The following is a 16,438-nucleotide window of genomic DNA, read 5'->3' as shown; positions in this document are numbered from 1 at the left end:
GGTAAAAATATTTTTAGAGTGTGCTTCTTTCTGATATATGTTGTTTTTGTTTTTTTTTTTATTAACTGACTATATGTATATACAGCAAATAAGAAAACGGAGAGCATATAAAATCGACAGACATCAGCCGGTAAGCATTCCAGTATGTCTATTTATTCAAATGTATTAGATGAATACACACACAAGTATGAGTAGTACAGATTAGCGAGTGGAAAATACTGGGAACTGCATAAACAAGGGTGTGAATACATATAAGCATATAGAAACGAACTAGCAATTGAGCAAATTGGTAAAAAAAAAAAAACTAATTCGCCAACTTGCTCATTTGTTTCTACATGCTTATATGTATTCACAGCCTTGTTTATGCAGTTACCAGCTTTTTTCCACTTGCTAATCTGTACCACTCATACATGTGTGTGCATTCATCCAATACATTTGAATAAACGGACATACTGGAATGTTTACTGGCTGATGTCTGTCGATATTATATCCTCTCCGTTTGCTTATTTGCCGTATAAATCAAGGGTAAACCACTAATATATAAAACTCAGTTGCGAGATTGCCATGCAATAACTAGCACTTGGCTATGAACAATTGGGTACACTACCAGCAGTATATTGGATAAGTATTATCCCTTAGTTGGTTTCTCAACCTCTGACTCACACAGAAATATATATATATATTATCATCATCCTTTACCGTCCATTCTCCAAACTGGTATGGGCTGGACGTTTTTACCAGAGCTGGGAAGCTGTACCAAAATCCAGTCTGATTTGGCTTTGGTTTCTACAACTGGATGCCCTTCCTAACACCAACCACTTTACAGGGTGTGCTGAGTGCTTTTAATATGTCACCAGCATGAACACTTTTTGTGTGGCTCTGGCACAGAATTCTTACAGGCCAATCCTCTTCCCCATTGAATGCAGGCTCAACACTTCTTCTGTGGAGGACAGGTACTTTTTTTGACTTCTCTTGCATCAAATATTTTTAAATCATCTAGTTTAACATCGAACGTAATCCCTCTAGGACTCTCATTTCCATTTGATGGCCTCTTTCCAGTCATTTGAATACACTACTGTATACATTTATAGTTAAAAATCACAGCAGCAATGACAGAAAAGTAATTCACACCAAATAGCAAAACAGTCAAATCCAAGGAAAGTAGTGAAGTCCAGCATCAGCTAAAAATAGTGGTTTTATTACTTTGGGCATAAGAAAAGAAATGAGTAAATAAAAGGATTGGAGAAGTATTGATAAAATGTGGGAGCTGTATGATTGAAATTAGTGGTTCAGCTGAACTGGTGCATGCACAAACAAGGTAGGATGGAGGGTGGATCAGTTAGGTGTTGGCAAGAATGTTGATAGCAATGAAAAGACATCAGGAAATGGTTAAATATTCAACCAGCCCAAACTGCACCCTACCTAACAGCAACTAATTTTGATTAAGTGTACACACTGGCTTATTAGTCAAATCAGCAATATAAACAATTGTACCTGGTTGTAAGTGGTTTATCATATAAACCCTGCAGCATTTGAACCAGCCCAAATATTCTTCCTGTTCTTTATTCAAACTAGCAAGATTTGGTCTCTCATACCTACCTTATGTCATTCTGAAAATAAACACATCATGAAAATCTCAAAGCCATGAGATAATACATGATTAATTCAAAACAATGTGAATAAATAAACATTACATTTGACAAAATAATCTGAATGCTAAAAGGTTAAATGCAACAAACATGGCAAAATCTATGTAGACAATACTATACGACAGATAGACCAGCAACCAAAAATGAATTAAGATCTTCTTCAAACACATCAAAGTCAAACAACTGTTTTGAGCAGTGATTCTCACAGAATGGTTCAAACTGAAACTGAAACCCTGATTACTTTGTGTTGTAAATTATTCCAAATTGTTTCCATTATGTTGTAGTCATGAGTAAGGTCTTTTGTGTCCAAAATATCAAATAAAATTTTGTTTATTTCTGTAACAGTATTTATAGATGCTGCATTGTTTTTTTTTTTTTAATGTCCATTTTTCCATTCTTCACATTTTCTATGGCTAAATGCCCTTTTCATTGCAACCTTTACCTCTTCCCAACCAAGATAATATTTCCTTATAATCAGACATGTTTTTCAGAATATTGGAAATGAATGACATTTATTTGCAACAATCACCTGATATCAAGACAAAGAAACACACACTCATATATATGTGACAAGCTTCTTTCAGTTTCTATCAACTAAATCCACCCACATGGTCTAATAGAAGACACTTACCCTAGGTACTGAACCTGAAACCATGAAATTGAGAAGTAAACTTCTTAACCACGAAGCTACATCTGTACATATAATTATAAACCTCACTATATTTACTCAACAATGCTTCAGACAAATTACCAAACTTAACGTTTATTTTTACCAAAAATTACTGTTACAAAACAAATTTCCAACATTAATTCTTGGTTCCATATTATCTACTATTGTTCTCCTGAGGCAGAAGCAGAAGATATTTACCCAAAGTGCTGTACAGTGGGACTGAACCCAAAGTCACATAGTTAGAAAGCAAAGTACTTAACTATACAAGTTTGCCAGTAATAATAATGTTTCTCAATTGCAATATGCTTCAAAAATTTACTCCAAAACACACTCCAGGCATCCCTAATATTACAAAAACTTAATTTCCTGAAAATTTTGTCATAATGTGAACAGGATTCAATGGGTCCAAGAACTGCATCATGCACCAGTGTCTGCTTTGACTTGGTTTCTATGGCTGGCTGCCCTTCCTAATACTAACTACTTTACACTGGGTGCTTTTTTCATGTATCCAGCAGTATTGGGATTGCCATGCAGCTCATGGAACTATGAACCCAGGGGAGGGGCAGCAGCTTTATCCTAGGGAACAAGGGGTTAAAGTATGAGGGCAAGGGGTCAGAAGGGATTCTTGTAGATGATCAGCATGGCTTCTCACATTTAATAGGAGAGGTGGAATGGAAAAAGAGAAAAGAGAAGTGGTCAGTTGGAGCTGCAGTGAGATAGATAACGGTGATGAGGTGTCTTGGTGGCCCCTTGAAGTACAAGGTGAATAGAAGTGAGTGGTTTGCATGATTGTATGGGGAGCAGGAGATGAGGGGATGAGTAGACAGACTATAACTGTAAAAACTGGGTAGGGCTGAAGGGTGAATGATTGAAGCAGGAGTTGGGAAAGATAGAGGGATGTAGAAAGCAGGGTGGAGAGAGGAACAGATAAAAAATGTTTTAAAAAAAGAACAGCAACACAAGTATTATAAGAAGTAATTCAAATTTAATATCAAACAATATAAAAATACATAATTAGAATCTCTTTTAGAAATAAAAAATTTTGATACCAAAGGTTTGTTTTTTGGATGGGAGAAGAGGCTTCATACTTTAAAAAAACAGTCTTTAAAAAAATAGCATACATACAATTTAAAATGGTTTGAAATGTTCCTAAGTTCCCAATATAAATAGATTATGTCAAATGCAGCAATGGATGACAGAATGGGTAAAACATCAGATGAAATATCTTATCCCTTTACCTTCTGAGTTCAGATCTCATTCAGACTGGTTTTACCTTTCATCCTTCTCCAAGTGCCAGTCAGCAAGTACTGGGGTTGGTAAAATCTACTATGCTATTGAAAACAGTACTCCAGAATGGCCACAATCTACTAACTGATACTAGTAAAAGAATCTAAAGACCACTATCAAGTATAGTTGAGTTATAATTAATATATCTCATGATCAATGTTTTGCTACATATTTCAACAGGAAAACAAAATATTATTTTACCCATTGAGATTTAACTGTAGCTAAAGGAATGCCTGTCTGGAGGGAACTAAGAGTATGGAATGTGGCACAAATGCATCTAAAAGACCAAGTCTTCAGCAATGTAACTGTATTAATTACATCATTGGCTTTGTTCAGATGGTTAGAACCACTCGTTTTTATTTTCATTTTTTTTTTTTAAATCCTCACATAGAATAAAAAGTTGTTTTTTTTCACCCTACAGTAATGAACTACAGTTAAATAAAGACATAGAAAGGGATTTACAATGTTGTTATCAGGAATTTTGGTGATTCTCTGCCATTCAACCAATGAGGATCCTGTTGTTTGATCAACTCTGAATTACCTGTCCCTGAATTAACATGGAAGTGGCTGAGTATTCTACAGTCACTTATACCCTTAACATAATTCTTAGACAAAAATCAGCATGATAGTGCATGTGACAAGACTATCTTTTGAAATACAGGTAAAATCCATCCAGTCAGCTTCAATACAGTTTCATTCATCATGTATGGGCCAACCTGAGGCAACAGAAAATTATATTTGCTCTAAGATGCCATGCAGTGAGATTGAACCCAGAGCTTTATGGCTGCAAAGTGAATTTCTTAACCATTTGACCATACTGCATCCACACTGTCAGTAAATGATAAATCAAAAACCCAACTGTCAATGATGCAACAGTACTAATAACAAAAATATATATTGATATTCCTTAAATGAAATTTATGATGGTCATTTTTCAATCATTTTAAACAAAGAAAATGGTTTTGGAAGAAATTTTACAAACATTTATTAAAGATATGTTACCACTTTTATAAAATACTGAAAATCAAATTTTAAAAAAAGTCGTTCAAATTCTCCAACTTTCTAGATAAAAAAAAATCAAAAATTAATTCAGTAAAAGTCACCAACATGTAAAGAATTGGTGGTTGAAAGGTAAGGATTTGAACTCTGGAGTTTGACAATTTATATTGTCTTTGAGTAAAGGACTTTATTCCATTTTGAATATCAATCATGATAAATGACCATATGTCAAGAAAGCCATCCAATTGTAAAAATAAAAATATCCAAACACATGTAGTATGCAAATGAAAACATGTAATGTATGATTAATGCATTCAGGAAATTGGTGTCAGCACTGTATTCGAAGACAATTCAATCAAAACTAGAGGAAGATCTTTTAAATATTGGTCAAGAGATGACAGAGTGACTATTGATTCATTTTTGTTTTATTGTTTAGTTCACTCATACTAATCTTAATCAGCTAAAATGGAAATGTTTTCATCAAAGCATTTTGAATTCAAAACACAGAATCACTGGAAGTAATTGTGGTTAATGACTAGCTTGAATCATTATAGCTTATGACAATAGTCAATGATGAGAGTTTCTAAATTATATAATTTTAAGAAGTAACTGGAAAAGACAAGTACAAATTCTAGGAAATGAAGTACAGTTGTACCTATAAATGCTTTACAAAAATAAAATCACGTTCAAAAATGAAGCTATGCATAATGGACAAAGGCAACTGGGGAAAGCCACAAAAGAACAAGAGCATGTCAGATAAAAGAAAAGTGCGAAAGATTGGAAAGCTTCTTTGGTGAATATCAAACAAGAGAGGCATTCTGATATGACTATTAGAAATTCTAAAACAGTGATGGTTTTACATACATGAAAAGCTTCTTCATAATGACCCTGGGCAGATAAAAGTGCAGCGTAAATGTTTCCAATAGCTCTCGATAAGAGAGCAACTCCACTCTTTTTCTTCTTACTTTAAATAGTCTAGGTTTAAAATCACTATGATTTAATAGTTCTATTAAACACATGAATGCTGGTCACTAAAATAATTGACTGCAGGGGAGATAACTTTCAATTGTGATATCAAGTATTTAATTTTGTCAAGTGCTTCAAGGAATATTAGAATTGAGTAGAAAACCAATTCTATCACTTCAGTATAATAAAATGGAGAAAATAAAAACATGAATTGTGACTGATGGATATTATTTCTGAACTATGAGGTGATATTATTCAATTGCCTTTTATTAGATAACATGCAAGCAATGAGTAACAGTTCTTTGTTACATCAACAAAGTGATTTTTTTATCACCCTAGAAATGATAGGTGTTGAAATGAATCTCAAAGAACAGTATGAAATGGCACAGAATAAACGTACTTTGATGCCATAACTGGTAATATTAGATATGTCATCCAGCAGAGATGAACTGCTCTGCCAAATTTTCAACACATCTGGACATTAAAGTGAGACTGGACAAAACACTGCATCTCTCTCACTGTGTTCTTATACATCTATAAAACTTGAACTTCGCACACAGCAAAGTAATACTCAATAATAGATATCCTCACACTCTAAAATTACATCATATATGACAAAGGTCACTCTATAAATGGTACCATATATACAATGCAAATAAAAGAATAACATGCATCTAATGACAGCAATCGAAGTGATGAAATTAGGAAATCAAATATATTTTCAACGAATCATGAAGGCAGAAATAAAAGCAATCAGCAGTTTCATAAAAGTTCTTCCAAATTCTAAAATATTGTGATTGTAATGGTTACAAGTGACAGAACTGTAAAAATCACCTTGCTAACATTTGTAAAAATGACAGGTATATATATTTTATAACTTTCAGTTTCAGTCTTTCGACTGAAGCCATGCCAGAGCACCATCTTGAAGAATTTCAATCAAATGAATTGACTCCAGTAGTTATATAATGAGGGGATGCTGAAAAATTCCTGACTTTGAGGGTATCATGAAAGGCTTGGTTGAAGGCCCAATCTTCTAAGTTCTTTTACAGGGCTTAGAAAAACTGATGGACCACTGCAATAAGTGTGTGAATCTGAGAGGGGAATATATTGAAAAAAATCATAAGTGATCCTGCATGTAAGTGAATGAAGCTCTGCCTTCACTTATAACCATACAGTAACACAAAGGGAAAAAAATATGAAGAAGACTAGTAAGTCATTCTACAGACACTGAGCTCACAGTTATTGGTAATTAATACCATGATAGAAAAAAAAGAAAGCAATTTCCTCTTTGTTACTACATCAAGAAAATCAGTTTAAGTGGTAACTAAAAACAAAAAAAAAATAGAGATTTGAGTATACATTAAGCATACTCATACTAACTCCAGCCTGAATATGTGGGAGACAAATTTTAGACAAGACACACAAAGCAACACTGAAGTTGAAAAAAGCTGAGATATTTTTGTCATTCTGGAAAAGTTGCAAAACTGCATAAGATAATAGGTTATTTTTTTATTGCCCACAAGGAGCTACTAAGATAATAGGTTGTTGTTGGACTATCTATACCTACTAAAGAAGATAGATTTGGAATTCAAGCAAAGTAGGCATAATGATGACAGCTCTTGGCTGATCAAATGAAAGCTATAAGGAAGTACTACGTTTGATTAAGTTTATTCTGAACGTCAAAGCTATAACAAAAATTAGAAGATGGAATGTGCGCACAATCTACTGCTGCAAGTTGATGCAACTAATCATAAAATTTAATGAATACTGGTTAGTCATCCTGAATACTAGTGAAAATAAAAGGACATATAAAGGATGGATTAAACAATGCAGTAACAGTAAAGCATCTAGAACATAAAATTTAGTGTAGTGATGATTTTACATTTTGTTTGATAAACAAAATCACATGTAAGTTGGAAACCTGGAAATGTAAAGGCTTATGAATCAACAGACTGTTGTTGATAAAGGAGAGGCACTGGTAGAAGATCTGACAATTATAACCCTTTAAGCAAAATCCAGAGATATCAGCTTCATTACAATTCCTTTTTAACTGATTCGTATTATTTTGCAAGCTTACAGGCTCTTGTAAGAACTTGATCATGAAATAAACTTAGTGCTAAAAAAGCTACAAAAGAAAACATCAATTTAAATGTATTTTGCTCATTCAGTGTGAAACAGTTCTATAGAGGTCGGTTGGTACTGTTTTAAATTTTAGTATTAGTGTCCACATTATTCAAACTAATTTCAGATATTAAACAGACTTACGCTGTTTTTGCAAACATACAACATTTATGGTGGCACTAATAGTCAAAGATGATTTATTTTGTAGTGTTTGATCTTGTTATATGGTTCCTAGACAAAGCCTGTGTTGAACCATAATTACAAATAAAATATCACTCTTACACAGAGAAAAAAAAACACCTCATCTTCAGGGAGAATCTCTCTTTGCTCTACATGAATTGTCTGATAACACTATATCAAATATACCAGCTAGATCACAAGCTAGGCAGTAGATTCTCAGAAACTTTTGCTTGCAAAGATAACCTTTGATTAAGAAAAACAATTATTTTCATCAGGTGATGATCTGGCAACAAAAACACTAATTGCTCATCATTTTCCAGTATTTAATATCATTTTCTTCTACCTATATGAGGTGGTGAATTAATCAGTTTCCCAGCATAACACTACCATTTGGTCCTTGGAGACCTCTAGCAGTGTCTAGTCTCTTACTAGCATTCAAGCCAGACATCCCTTTTGAGGATACCTTCTTTCGTACCTATCTCCAGTCTTGGAAGCCTTGTAATAGGTCATGGATACAGCTTTTCCACTTGACTAGTCTTCAAAAAATAAATATAGACCTACCAAACTTCTGGCATAGACAAACTCATTACTTGAAGCAATTATTTCTACAGACAATTTTTAAAATAGAAACTACTAAATTCCAAGTTATTTACATACACTTTCTGTAATACTTCAGCAAAGTTTTCTTTCAAGAAATACAGTGACACACAAGTGTTTGTTTCTATCGATTTAGTAGGTATTTTTATGCATAAGTTAATATAGTACTCCACCTAAGATAATTTCACATAATTTACATTGCCAAAACTATTTCATCAACAGTATTTTAAGCCCATCCAAATTGGATAAGGTGGAATCTAATGAAAATAATTCTGCTAAAGAACACATCTGTACAAAATCCACGTATTGCATTTAAAATAAAATACTTTCTGCTCACTTTCCCAGCCAATCGCTCGGTGCACTGGATACAAATAATGAGGCGGCTGCCTTTAATTCTCGTCTACTAAAAGTGATAGCAATTGAAAGAGGTGGGGGAAATAAATTCAAGGAAAAATATATAAAATTTCTAAGGCCTCAGAAAAATGTATGAGTTTACATACGTTATATTGCAACACCTTTTTAATGTTATATTTAGGAATAAATATAAAGAATGTATAAGAGTAATGTTTGATGTCAGTGTTCTTGTAATTCTAACATCTCTGAGATACTAGTCATGTTTCTATTTACACATTCTCAGAGACATCGCAAAATGTTTATGGTTCCGAAGATATTTGCCCCAAGGTATATTTTGCATAATGTGGGGACGGAACTGTTCTTGATAAACGAAGATAATTACAGTATTTCAATAACATACATGTCAACATACATAAAAATAATTACTAACGTATAAAAAATAATATTCTTTCCATGATTCTACTTGTAAAAAAAAAAAACTGACGTTTTACACATAAATATTCATTACTTTCTGTATTCCGGTTCGACATAATGGACAAACATTTCTATCTGGTGGAGAACTTCTGACGATGTGGTTAGCACATTGTACACACAAACACATGTGTTTACATGGCAGAATTAAAACTGTCTTTACGTGGTCTTGACAAACAACACACTTACGTTTATCTCTTTCTCGTTCAATTTCTCTTTCGAGTTGAGTGCTGTTTAAGGGCTTGTTTATTAGCGGTGTGGGTGGGCGACTTTGTTGCAAAGAGTCTCCATAATTTGGCAGATCAATATCGCTGTCTGTTGTTTCGGACATAATGGAGTCGCTTTCGTTACTTTCGCTGTCATCAACACTTTCTGAATCACTATTATCAGATTCAGTGACATTGCTGCTATCATGTTCTTCTTCTCCTGGTTCTTCGTTATCGGAGATCTCACTATCGTTGTCAAACCTAGCAACGGTATGACTATAATAGTGTCTAAAAATGGGGAAAGTAATACCTCTTTGGTTTAGAGTTCTACTCATTTTTATTCCTTGGGTCAATATAATGTGAAGAAAGATACAAACTACAACACCGAACAATGCTTCTTTGGAATACGTTAAATTAATCCATACATAATCCATTGTTTTTGTAATCATCATAATACAAGAGTCAATTGCATCACGTAGCAAATATGGGATGTTTAAGACAGAGGACAGAATTTTGAGGACATACAAGAAAATGTCCACAACAAAACATCCAATAGTTTCAAATCCACCAATAACGAGCAAGAAAAATAAGTCTGTAAACTCTTCTCCTTTCAGGCAAGCTGTATCCCAGCTTTCTTTCAAAATTTCCACCGATGTGTTGAGTACAGAAACGGTTCCAACACCACCATTCCACAACAGATAGATGAAATTTTCGATGGCATTCACAACAAGGAAAATCATATTTATAAAAACTAAAAGCAAATGCCAAAGTAATACAACAAACATCCTCAAGCAGGATTCAACTTCCGTGGCAAACTCAATAATTCCGTAAATAAGCCACATGATAATTTCACTTGAAACGGAGAGGAAAGAACTAAATGATGTCCATAATGCAGCCACGATATTTATCACAGATGAAAAAGCTTGATGGTTAACTAACATCATGGAAAAAAAGAAATCTTTACTTCTTGAAACTAACAAAGATGCTTTGTCGCACATAATACAAAAATTGTCCCACAGGTCATAAACATACCGCATGTTTTGATATTTGGCCGATCGGTAATCCAACTCAAGTTTGCATTTTTTTTTTCCCGTATCTCGTTTGAAAATTATGAAAACCGTTTGAAGACGGTTTTGTATTTTGTTGGGGTTTTTTTATGAATAAAAAGGAAATATTCAGTATCCGAATTTATGATATGATAATCAACAAAGGCGTGTTTCAAATACGAAGAATGTTATGAAGATAAAAATAAAATCAATGGAATAAGAAAAAGTATCGAAGAGAACAGAATAATTCTGTTGTTGAACTGTCTGGCGAAGATAGACGGTGTAAATGAAGAAAATTATTCCTGAATATATATAACCGGGTCAGTTGCAGAGATAGTGGATTGTTACAAATTAGATAACATATGTTTATTCTTCTAGAAGGCAATTATAAAGTGTATGCCCTCCCTAGAGTAATTTTTTAAAATCTATTGGAAATAAAAACTGAAATTCCTCGTAATTTACATAACTGGGTTTAAAGTTATGAAACCGGATTTAAATGGTTTAAATAATAAAGTGTATGGATGCATTATGAAAATTACTTTTAAATATATATATATCTTATTCTACCCCTTTTTCTGATCACAGTATTGAGATTTGTAGCTGAAATAATAATTGACTATAATAGTAAATACGAACGATCTCAACCCAGCTATCAATATCATTTTGTGCCTGTTTTCCATGCTCTTGCGGATTAGATATGTAGTCACAGTTCAAGTTTGTTTTTATTTGTAGTTACTGCTTTCCAAGATGTAGTAAACAAGCGAATCTCTTAGATTTTGTCATGGATTCTACTGATGGATACTCTTCCTGACACCAACTGCATTATAGAATGTTATATATTCCCTTCGCTATCTATTGAGTCATCAACGGTTTCTCTGTACTGTTCTCGACTCTGGGCTGTCCTTTCTGCATCCTTCTATTTGGGTCCTTGTCTTTTTAAGCTCTATCTCAGTACTCCACCTTTCCTGGGGGAAGACCTTCCTCTTCCAGCTCTTGTTGGTTTTGAATTGTCAGTGTGTAACGTGTGGATATCAGGTTTCATGTTGGTAAATTCATAGTCCATAGAAATAGATGACAAAAGAAATATCATAGTTAATATCACTTTTATTTACTGTTATGAGATTAACAACTACTTTGAGTTGTTGATAGTACATAAAGGCAGATAGTAGTTCTATTGTCCTTTGTATAGATATCTCTGATTATTGTAGTGTATTCCTTAGTAGGAGAGAAAGAAAATAAGACGACTTGCATGTCTGAAAGTTACCAGGAAGATAAGAAAGGTATGTTACCTCTGCAACATGTACCAAGTAAAGAGAGGGAGACATATGTTAACTCTCTGACATCAATGAGGAAAGAAAGTAGGCATGCTATAAGTGCCAAGCCAAAAAGAGAGTGTAAATTCTGTTTAGTGTTCTGTATTTATAACAATTCCAGGATATTTTGTGAATTATCCAGGTTGAACTGAACTTGACACAAGATGGCCAGGAAGTTGATAGCTGAGTCTCCTAAATCTCTGAGTGTAAATCTAGAGAACAAAGGAAATAAACTAACAGAAATATTCAGAGGCTTCAGTTCCTGGTTGAGAATCCAGAATCTAATCGCTTCAGATGCTTCTTTAACTGTTTTTTTTATTCAGCTGCCAATACTGAATATTAGATTAAAGGAAAAAAAATTCATTGATGATGATGCATTTAAGGAACATCCTATAATCATGAAATTTATATTTCTATATAATCCATTACCAGCAGGATGAATGTAGCAAGTGATCAATGCCAGACTAATGATTTGGTGACATTATCAAAGATAATGAACTTATATTGTCAGACTTCAGTTCTGACAATATCAGTTCAGTGAGATAATGAAGAAGTGATGCCACTTGCTTATCGAAATCAAAATTGAACCAAATTTGATGACTGGCACTCATGCCAACCTTCCCTCATTGGACACTAAACTCAGCTTGCCAAGACCTGTTGGGGCAAGTGAGATCGAAACTGAACCAAATTCGACAACTGGCACCCATGCCAGTGGAGCGCTAACAGCACCATCTGAGCGGGGTCACTGCCAGATCAGCGGTCTCACTCCCGTGCCGGTGGCATGTAAAAAGCACCATTTGAGCGCAATCATTTCCAGCTTCGCCTTACTGGCACATGAACAAAACATTGGCTGACTCCTGTGCAGGTGGCACATAAAAAGCACCCACTACACTCTCGGAGTGGTTGGCGTTAGGAAGGGCATCCAGCTGTAGAAACTCTGCCAGATCAGATTGGAGTCTGGTGTAGCCATCCACTTCGCCAGTCCCCAGTCAAATCGTCCAACCCATGCTAGCATGGAAAGCAGACGTTAAATGATGATGATGATGAGATGCAAGTACTTATAAACTGAGCAACAACTCTTAAAGATATGAAGTACAAACAGAATTATGTTGTTAACATTTTCATTATGAAACAAAATTATATTATTATTATTTATTTATTTTTTGCCTTTGGTTAGTAAGTGTTACTTCCTATTTCCTTCTACCTATAAATCAAAGGAAATGACTACTATTCTATTCAAACTTTGCTTTTGTGACCTGGACATCAATGTTTTGAAACTGACCTATTTTCCATTACATTTCAGACAGATTCAACACTGGGTTACTGAAACAGAATTTTCTAAAAGTTTCGAGAATTTCTAGAACATTCTGGTGACATAGATGGCAGCATAAATATGGGGATCATAAGCTTAACACTTCAGTTTACTTCTTCCTGTCCAAGTGGAGACAAGATGTCATTGATAGTTGCATTCATCACATGGCATCAAGAGGTTGTAAGCATCTGGCAGACATATTTTGCTGTCTGTGGCAAATTTATCAAGACAAGAGTGAAAAAGTACTCTCTGGTAACATCTACTAAAATGTGTGAGGCCTACAAGACATATTTTGGTATATCTGTCAGGGATCAAGACAAACCCCTAGTCACCCCCATTTCACCTGCGAACTCTGCAAATGAACTCTAGAAGGTAAGATGAAAAGTATTAGTTGTTTTGATAGTGAGATTTTTAAGTGTTAAAGTTATGGAATTTTTTTTTTTATTCAAATATGTTTTACTTTTATTTTCTTAATCAGTATTATTGAAACATTATTTAACCCATGTTTTTTAATAACACTCGGTGAAACATTTGTATTTTTATACTCATATTTATTTATTTTACTCTTTTGCAGGATGGCACAGAGGGGAAAATAGAGCCATGACATTCACAATCCCATGAATTTGGAGGGAACCAACTGACCACTTAAACAATTGTTTCTTCTCCATGGTGGACCCTTCCAAATGTCGAGCTGGCAAGAATGCTTCTATATATCCAAACATTCTGTTATCCATCTCCTCAGTGCCACGCTGCCCTGAGCACCCACTCCTCCAAAGAGAGAACAGTACATAAGAGGATGAAGTAATTGGTCCAGATTACAGAGGTGCAGCTGAGGAGAGAAATCCATACTACCCCAACTAAGAAGACCTCAATGACCTGATCTTGGTCTCTCAAAATGCATTACCAGTATAGGGCTTTCCTATAAGTAGGTTATCTCCCTTGGCTAGGCGGCGCTCCATGTAGACAATTAAACTTCCGCAGACTATCTACGCTATTGTTATTGTTTTACGTCTTATCATGGATATAAAGCAATTCGATGATTCAGCTATCGAAATACTTACTGTGCCTGAGTTAAAGAAATATTTAAGATTATATGGACAGTATGTTACTGGAAGAAAGGCGGACTTGATTGAAAGGTTGAAAGGTATAAAAATTCTGTCGATATGTCAACAAAGTAAATTCATCGGACGATAAGTCTGATACTTCAGACAGGAATAAGCAGAAGTATTGCCTGATCCCAATCTGCTTTCAACATAGCTTTCAGCAACCATTCACTGATTTGGCCATGAGCATGATGAGGTATAGAAGAGGTAGGGACAGTCACACTATAAAGTCTAATAATTAGAGGAATATTAGATTCAATGCTGTAAATTTATTTAATCAAACAAACACACACACACACACATATATATATACACACAAAAATAAGAGGAATGACCAGCTAAAGTGCCGAATCGGCATCTATTTCTAGCATATAGAAGTCCACTTTTGCTGGTCATTCCTCTTATTTTTGTATGTAATATAATTTTAATCTTCGAATTTTTTTAATACGCTAGACCACTGGTTCTAATTGATTAATATCAATTTCTACCCTTATTAATAAATAAATATATATATATAAAGAAAAATATCATAGCTAGGCTTACTCGAAATTCCCACATTCATTCAGAACATCAACAACAATTTCAATGTATTTATTATTTGAATGCAAAATTCTTTATTAAAAACACCTGTACATCAACACAACAATTATTAGATTAAACATTCGTGTTTAGCCCGACGTACACCACCCGAATTTGTTTCTCTCTTGAATTTTAACATGTTCTAATCTGTTAATGAGGAGATATATCAAAGAGACATTTCACTCATCTACTAACTGCGTATATGATCATGCACTTACTGATATTTTAAATACTTTGTTTGGAAAAACGGATGGCAAAGGGTGATCTTTAGACGGTCCATTAAAATTGACTGAATGCTGGGAACAGATTTGGCTATTTGCAGTGTAAACAAAGTCTTTCCTTACAAGTCTCGATCTCTGAAGCCAAATACGACAAATAGCTACGTTTGCAGGATATTTATATAGTGAAATAACTTTGCCATCAACATTCTTCCCTCCTATAGTGGCTGCATATACAGCAGTATTTGCGTCTGCGGTAGTTAAAGCAAGTCACTGAGCATGCGTACATGTCATACGGGAGAGTTCCAATCAGGGGTAGATAACAACCTTATAGGAATCCCCTATATTTCAAGCTTTTTCACCTGTCAAGATGGGCTTTGTTTCTGCAACAATGTGTCCAGTCAGTTCAACTGGAATTGCCTGTAATCCCAATGCGTGATGCCACTTCATTGACAGCTCATCCAGGAGTTTCAGAACCCAGGCGCTTCATAATAGGAACATGTATCCATCTCTTTCCTGGCTCACTCAGTGCAGCTCAAAGAGGAATACAGCAGCATCAAGATCTTGCTAGATGCCTTGAAATATGAATAGAATGGTTGTGGGGTTATCAGAGCCTTCAAAATGGTGGCCTTCTCGATGGGTCTCCAAGGTGGTTTTGTCAAGTTTCCATGTTATCTTTGCCTCTGGGACAGCAGGAACATTGTGGCATACTACCATAGGAAGGACTAGCCACAATAGACCCAGTTTAGTATGGGGAGAAACAAGGTCTTAATGGGAGCTACTGTTGGACCCACAAAAAGTGTTTTTTTTTATCCACTGCATACAAAATTAGGCCTTATGAAACAATTTGTCACAGCTCTAGACAAGGAGTCTGCACTGGACTGCAAATAAAGATCAGAGTGCAAGAAATTCTCTAAAGAAGTTAACTCAGTTTGAGGATCCTGCATGGGTGTGTGACCTCGGGTTCCTGGTGGACATCTAAATGAGCTGAACATCCAGCTGCAGGGTAAAGACGTCTTGGTACCTGACCTCTTTGCCCATGTGAAAGCATTCGGATACAAACTTCACCTGTGGGAGCATCAGTTCAACCAGAGGAAATTTACTCACTTCGCCCGCTTGGCTGAGCTGCAGCCGACTTCGAGAGGCACTTCAAAGATGTGCAAACCTGTGAGGAGCTCAAGCTATTTTCCACTCCCTTTGATGTGGATTCTGCTGAAGTGGCCGACGACCTTCAGCTGGAGCTCCAGTGCTCAGTGTCACCGCACAAAGTTTGCGCTTGTGCCCTTGAAGTTCTGGTGCTCACTCTCAGCCTCCCGTGCTTTCCTGGCTCTTGTTCAGGAGGCTCTGCACTTAGGTTCATCGTTTGG

At 35.1% G+C, this 16,438-nt stretch overlaps 1 protein-coding gene and 1 long non-coding RNA gene across 2 annotated transcripts; one reads left to right on the top strand and one right to left on the bottom strand.

The window, feature by feature from the left end:
• Positions 1-276: 276 nt before the first annotated feature.
• Positions 277-16,208, top strand: LOC106871035 (uncharacterized). Its single transcript, XR_001409621.3, has 3 exons — positions 277-953; positions 13,163-13,543; positions 13,746-16,208. It is a non-coding gene; the product is annotated as an uncharacterized LOC106871035 (long non-coding RNA).
• On the bottom strand, positions 3,285-11,971 carry LOC106871024 (uncharacterized). The gene has a single exon (XM_014917286.3). The coding sequence runs from the start codon at positions 10,535-10,537 to the stop codon at positions 9,311-9,313; it is 1,227 nt and encodes a 408-aa protein (XP_014772772.1). The 5' UTR covers positions 10,538-11,971; the 3' UTR covers positions 3,285-9,310.
• Positions 16,209-16,438: the final 230 nt, after the last annotated feature.

This window comes from Octopus bimaculoides, chromosome 2, assembly GCF_046866305.1.
Source record: "Octopus bimaculoides isolate indiv1 chromosome 2, ASM4686630v1, whole genome shotgun sequence".
In the NCBI taxonomy this organism is placed as follows: Eukaryota; Metazoa; Mollusca; class Cephalopoda; order Octopoda; family Octopodidae; genus Octopus; species Octopus bimaculoides.
The sequence above is the reverse complement of the archived record's forward strand: the minus strand, read 5'-3'. Positions and strand labels throughout refer to the sequence as shown.